The sequence below is a fragment of the Mustela nigripes genome, chromosome 2 (assembly GCF_022355385.1).
Source record: "Mustela nigripes isolate SB6536 chromosome 2, MUSNIG.SB6536, whole genome shotgun sequence".
NCBI lineage: Eukaryota > Metazoa > Chordata > Mammalia > Carnivora > Mustelidae > Mustela > Mustela nigripes.
In genome coordinates, this window is record NC_081558.1 from 61,142,425 (window position 1) to 61,149,684 (window position 7,260).

At 42.6% G+C, this 7,260-nt stretch overlaps 1 protein-coding gene across 1 annotated transcript; it reads right to left on the reverse strand.

The window, feature by feature from the left end:
* Positions 1-707: 707 nt before the first annotated feature.
* CCR8 (C-C motif chemokine receptor 8) lies at positions 708-6,825 on the reverse strand. The gene is made up of 2 exons (XM_059387939.1): positions 6,740-6,825; positions 708-2,218 (listed from the first exon to the last, which is right to left on the reverse strand). Exon 2 carries the CDS (start codon positions 2,186-2,188, stop codon positions 1,121-1,123), a length of 1,068 nt encoding a protein of 355 aa, XP_059243922.1. The 5' UTR covers positions 2,189-2,218; positions 6,740-6,825; the 3' UTR covers positions 708-1,120.
* Positions 6,826-7,260: the final 435 nt, after the last annotated feature.

The following is a 7,260-nucleotide window of genomic DNA, read 5'->3' on the forward strand; positions in this document are numbered from 1 at the left end:
AATTTCTTTTGTAAGTGTTCTATAGTTTTTACAGTACAAATCCTTTATGTCTTTGGTTAGGTTTATTCCTAGGTCTCTTATGGTTTTTGGTGCAGCTGTAAATGAGATCTACTCCTTAATTTCTCTTTCTTCTGTCTCATTGTTAGTATATAGAAATGCAACTAATTTCTGGGCATTGATTTTATATCCTGCCAAATTGCTGAATCCCTGTATGAGTTCTAGTAATTTTGGGGTGGAGTCTGTTGGATTTTCCATATAGAGTATCCATGTCAACTGCAGAGAATGAGAGCTTGACTTCTTTGCCAATTTTGGATGTCTTTCTTTTTTTTAAGATTTTACTTATTTGAAACAGAGGCAGTGAGAGAGAGCATGAGCGAGGAGAAGGTCAGAGGGAGAAGCAGACTCCCCGTGGAGCTGGGAGCCTGATGCGGGACTCGATCCCAGGACTCCAGGATCATGACCTGAGCCGAAGGCAGTCGTCCAACCAACTGAGCCACCCAGGCATCCCTCGGATGCCTTTTATTTCTCTTTTTTATCTGATTGCTGAGGCTAGGACTTCTAGTACTACGTTGAACATAGGTGGTGATAGTGGATACCCTGCCATGTTTGACCATCTTTTAAAAGGAAAATTACAGGGTAATATTTCTCATGAACACAGATATGAATTTTCCAAGAATCCAATTATTTATTAAAATGATCATGAACAAGGGGTCATTTTTTCCAGGGAAAATACAAGTTGATTTAAAATAAGAAAATCAGACGATGTAGTTCACCAAATTAACAGAATGATAGAGGAAAGAAAGCTATATGATCACCTTAATAGATGTGAAAAAGCATTTGATAAAATTTAAGTTGAGATATGATAAAGGTACTACAAAACTAAGAAACAAATCCCAAATCTAACGTTATACTAAATAGTGAGATAGATAGACTATTTCCAGAAAATAGTAACAAAATCTTTGAGAGCTGAGAAAGTTAATTTGCAATAACAGGAATTCATTAACCATCATGAAATATGCCTTGTGTCTGTAACAACATTTCTAAGAGTATTCCTTCAAGTAGCCTCAGACTCCAGTGTAAATCATTTTTGTCTCCTAAAAGAACCCCCCCCCCGCCCCCGTCACAAAATGTAGTCTGTGCTGGAGGAGCGGGAGGGGTGCTGACAGGAGGAGGGAGGTCTTTCCCAGCCCTCCCTAGGTATTTGTCTTCCTACAAAGAGGAGGCCATAATTGGAAATCTTTTGGAATATTTCTGAGAGGTGTTTCTTGAATTTCTCACCCATGAAAGCATAGATCACAGGGTTCACACAGCAGTGAGTGAAGGAAATGGTTTCTGTGACATGAGTGGCATAAATCAGTCGCTGGCTCAGGACACATCCATCCAAGATGTTCATGTTGAGCAGAGAAGTGAGGAAGAGGACCACATTGAATGGGACCCAGAAGAGTAAAGATGCGATCACCACAATGAGCACCAATTTGATGGCCTTGGTCTTGTTGTGATTTTGGCAGCTCTTCAGCTGGTGCAGAATGCTAATGTAGCAGAACATAAGGATGGTGAATGGGATCAACAGACCTAAGATATTCATTTCAAAGTGGATGAAGATCTTCCACTTCAGAGTCTGTTGATTGTAAGATGAATAACACTGTAGAATGCCATCTTCAGAGGCCACTTGATACACCACTAGTAATGGGCTGGTGGCCATGATAGCAATCAGCCACACAGCCAGACTCAGGGCTGTGCCCATCCTGGCTGTCCTCACTTTCATGGCATAGACCGCATGGACAATTGCCAGGTACCTGTCCACACTCATGAGGGTTATAAAAAACATGCTGCTGAAGAAGCCAATGTAATAAAAACCAGAGACCACCTTGCACATTACAGTTCCAAACACCCACTGGTCCAGCTGATAGTGGGTCTGGAAGGGGAAGGAGAAGACAAAAAGCAAGTCAGAAAGGACCAGGTTCAAGAGGTATACGTCGGTGATGCTCCTCAGCTTCTTGCAGGCTACAAGGACAAGGATGACCAGGATGTTTCCCAGAAGACCAAATACAAACAAGACACAGTAAAAGACAGCAAGAAGCAACTTGCTGTCTCTTTGGATAAGTTCCCCATCACAGGGGCTTGACATGGTATCAGGATAGTAGTAGTCGGTTACCGTCGTCACATTGGGCTCCAGCGTATAATCCATCAAAGCAGGAGGACCAGGTCAGAGAGACACCTAAGAGAGATTCATTCCTTAAAAATATTTTTATTTAAAAATATAGATTGAATTCTAACTGCCTCCCCCATTCATATGCTGAAGCTCTAAATCCCTGTAATAGGCTGAACACTTGTGTTCTCCCAAAATTCATTTTAAATGAATTTACCCCACCTTGTGATGGTATTAAGCAGTGGGTTCTTTGGGAAGTAATTGGGTTAAATGAGGTCACAGGAGGGTAGAGCCCTCATAAATACAATGAGTGTCCGTATAAGAATCACAAGAGAGCTTGCTTCTTCTCTCTGCTCACAGCCATGTGAGGTTATAAGGAGAAGTCGGCTCTCTGCAACCTGGAACAGGGTTCTCACCAGAGCCTGCTGGTACCCTGATTTTGGACCTCCCAGACTCTAGAATAGTGAGAATTAAATTCCAGTTGTTTATAAACCATCCAGTCTCTGTTATTCTGTTATAGCAGCCCAAACTGACCAAGACACCACCTATGTCACCATATTTGGAGATGAGCCAGTAAAGAGGTAAGTATAGTTAAATATATCATAAGGGTGGGGTTCCAATCCTTAGGCCTGGCGTCCTTTTAAGAAGAAGAGTCACCCAAGCTTGCAAGCTCGCTCTCTCTCTCTCTCTCTTTCTCTCTCTGCATGTACAGGGAAAAGACCAAGGAGGACCCAGCAAGAAGATGGATGGCTGCAAGCCAGGAAGAGAGGTCTCACCACCGGCCCTGTTGGCACCCTGATCTTGGACCTCTAGCTTTCAGGACCGTGACAAAATTAATTTCCTTTTTCTGGCTTTTCCTTATGGCAGCCTGATACTGATGAGTGGATGCCGTTACAGCAAATACCTAAGTGGCTTTGGAAATGGGAATGGGTGGAGAATCCTTTCCACCCGCTAGAAAAACCCGAGGTTGCCTTGAAGACACTGTTGGTGGCGATCTGGACGGTGAAAGTGATTATGCTGAGGGTTTGGGACGAAGAGAGGGCTGGAAAGAGAGCTTCCGTGGTCTGGGAAAATACAGGTATCACCGTGGACCGAACGGGAGCGGAAATACGGATGTTAAAGGCGAGGTCTCCGGCAGAAATGAGGAACATGTTATGAGAAGTGGAGGAATTAGATTCCTGCTCTAAGCGGCAGAGAACTTGGCTGAATTGTTGCTAGCTTTTTGCGGAAGATTGGACATTTGGCTGGGGTATTCCTAAGCCAAGTGTTAAGAGGCTTCTCTGCGCCAATAACTGTAAAGTGCTAGAGGAGAGAGGTAAGTTGAAGGAGTTACACAAAGAGGAATCAGAACACGAAGATTGGGAAGCCTGTCCGAATCACAGAAATGAGGAAGCGTTTCTGGAGAGTACGCCCAAGATGTGGCCAGACCCGAGCGGGCGGAAGGCAGAGGCTTTAACCCACTGAGCCACCCAGGCGCCCCACCCACGGAGCCGTTTCAACAGAAGCTAGGGACAGAGACGCTGCCGGTTTGGCCTGAAGCTGCAGAGACAGGACAAAATAAACCAACGCGTTTGAACTTCTAGGATTCTACAAGATGGGACAATAGAGCTATTTGCCTGCGAGTACGTCTTATCCTTCAAGAAAACGAAGGAATGACAGAATACATTACAGAAGGCACTCTCCGCACAGGTGCAATGGGCAAGCCTGTTCCCTCTCCTTCCCGCAGGAGGCTCAGCCGCTCCGGGCCCTGCGGGCGGGGCTCCCGCCTGGGGCTCTAAGGTGATGCTGCCACCTAGTGGGCCCAGAGGGCAGAGCACCTGGGCAAAAAAGATTATCCTTGACAACCTAATTGAATTTGCCCTGTTAGCTTTGAGGCTTGCCTGGGACCCACGACCCTTCTGTTCTTTCTCGTTTGTTCCCTGCGGAATGGGAATGTCTGTCCTATGCCTGTCCCACCGCTGTATTTTCGAATGCATAATTTGTCTGGTTTCACAGGCTTACAGCTGGAGAGGAGTTCAGCCTCAGGATGAATCATATCTCAGATCTCACTAATACCCAGGTAAGATTTTGGATCTAGAATTGGTGCTGGAATGGGTTAAGACTTTGGGAGCTGTTGAAATGGAGTGCATGCATATACGTTATACTTTGAAGACATGAATTTTGGGAAGCCAGATGTCAGGATGTTAGGTCGGGATGTTAAAGACTGAATTGATTGAAGCCCATAGATTGAAGCTCTAATTCTTACTGTGATGATATTTGGAGATAGGGCTTTAGGAGATAATTGAGGATAAATGATGTTGTAAGGGTGAGGTTTTGATCTGATTGGACTGGTGTTCTTTTGAGAAGAGGAAGACATACCAAAGACCCACCTCTCTCTTAATACATGCCCAGAGAGAGAGAGTCATAGGGGTACAAATTGAGAAAGTGACTGTCTGCAAGCCAGGAAGGAGCACTTATCAGGAACCCAATACGTCAGCACCTTGACCTTAGACTTCTAGCCTCCAGAACTGCCATTTGAGCCACCAGGCATATGGTATATTGTTACAGCAGTGGAAACAGATCAAGGAGTCCAGGGTAGGGGGAGGAACATATATGGGAACTGTCTGTAATTTCCATCCAAATTTCCGGTAAACCTAAAGCTTCTCTAAACAGTGAGGTCTATTAACATGTTTTAAAAATTGAAAACTGAGGTGTCTCCCTAGCGTAGTAGGCAGCGCGTCAGTCTCATAAAAATTGAAACTGCCCCAGCTCACCAATTCGGGGGGACTGGGTGGAACAAGAAAAGCCAAAATTTTTGAAGACAATTAAAATAACTATAGTTCTGCCACCCAGAATTAGCAATTGCTAACATATTGTCAGATTTGCTTTTGGTTCTTTTTTCTTTCTTCCACTGTCTTCCTGCCTTTCTAATGCAATACAGATGAAGCCAAGGTTCTCTTTAACTACCCAACTGATCCCCAGGCCCCAGAAGCAACTACTGAAACCAGTTGGATATGGTTCATTCCAGCTTCCCCCTGTACTTTTACATACTTAACTGTACTCTTAAATAATTTATAATATTGTTTTGTGCTCACTTTTGACCCACACAAATGGTTGTCACATCTCTCTTTTTGTAGCTTGCTTTTCTTCTCCCCACACTATTGTTTTAAAAATACAGCCACGCTCTTCTAAAGAGTTCAGATTATTCTTTTCACTGCTTTTATAAGCACCATAAATAATTACTTTAAAAATGCAATAGAAATAAAGGATCCCAATCATCCTAGCAACAAAAACTGCTAAGATTTCTAAGGACAAACGTGATAGAAACTGCGGTTCGGTTATGTGAAATATTATAAAACTTTGTTGAAGGTCATCAATGAGGACACGATTAAAAAGGAAACATATGCTCTATGTGAAGGAAGACACAACAATTACAACATGATAATTCTCAGATTGATACTTACATTCAAGACACTTCCAATTTGGGCACTATTTTTCCAATGTGTTTGGTTGCTGAACGTTCAGACGCCCTAGTCCACTAGGCCATCTTTCTTTGTATAATTGGAAATGCCTAGCAAGTTAGCCATTTTTAAAGTTATTAATTTTATTTAAGTTTGTACCCAAAATGAGTTTAAAAACATAGTTTCTGAAGTATGGACGTGGGTCTTTTTTTTTTTTTTTTTTTTTTTTTTTTTTTTTGTGGCTAGAATCTCTCAAAATAATAGTCTCTCCTCCTACATCTTCCTTCCTACTTGTCTGACAGTTGTTTAAAAAAATAATTTTCAGTTTGCCTTCCTTCTGTTCTGCTCTCCTAATATCCTAGAATAAGGGGTGGTCCTCAACTCATTCGTTCCCCAGATCCTTTCTGCTGACTCCTAACCCATTCTTCCTTCATGCTCTCTCATCAGTAAAGTCTAGGTGAAGTATTAAGGATGTCCATCATTTATTACAGCAGACAAGGTGTTTTAGATGCATTCTTTCATTCATTTCTCTTGAATCCCTGGGAAGCAGGTCCTCCTACTTCCTTTCTGTTTCTGGAATTAGGGTTGAATCTGAATCCCAGAGACTGTAAGTCCATTGACTAAAGTTACAGAGAGGGAGGCTGTAGAGCCAGGACTTGAAACTACTTCTGCTCTGAACCCTTTTTCCTCTTCCATATTTAGCTGCTTTTGTGGGGAGAGCAAAAGCAAACCAATCTTTTAGAAGTTGAGCCACCTGACTTTCAAGTTCTCAACTACCTTGTAGCTGTGTAACGGTTTGTCTGATAGAAGCCTTGTAACCAGCCTAAGGACAGACTCCTCTCAGATGCCTGATGATAAGAGGTATTTTCTTAACAAACTTTGCACTCTTGTAGGAGCTTTCACTCCCTCCTAGCGTCCTGCAGAGAAAATGGCATGGCTTGCTTTCCTCAGTCAGATCCAGGACTGGCCACTAAGATATCTGCAGGTTTGTGCACTCAGGACAAGCAAAGATTTAAAAATATCTATATGTATTCACCTCTTCTACCAGGCTTCTGAAATATTTGCCTTCCCTTTGCTTTTTTCCCAAGGACGTAAAAGTGTTCCTGCTTACTTCTATCCTTCTTCCCCAAGGATGCTAATGAATACATACCTTAATTAGAGCCTCTGTTCTGGAGATTTCAGTGTTGTTAATTCTTCTCAGAATCTGCCCTCTGTGTCTGCAGCCCAGTGAGCAAGAGCTCCTCTCTCGAGGGTGGTATCTTATCTGTTTGTGGTGAGTGGCAGAATAGGGGTGGATCTACCATCCCACTGTTATTTAAAAAGTTTTAAAAAATTGTTCTCACCCAAGAACACACACAGATGGCAAGTGAGCATATGAAAATATGCTCGCCACCTTATCATTGTCATTAGGGAATCTTAAATTAAAACAACAGAGAAATACCACTGCCTGATTATTAGAATGGCTAAAGTCCAAAACACGGACAACACCAAATGCTAAAGAGGATGCAGAACAGGAGGAACTCTCATTTATTGCTGGTGGGAATGCAAAATTGTACCGCTACTTTGGAAGACAGTTTGGCAACTTTCTTTTGGACAGATTGGTAATTTTTTTTAAAGGCTTCTTTTTTCCTAAAGATTTTAGTTATTTGACAGACAGAGATCACAAGTAGG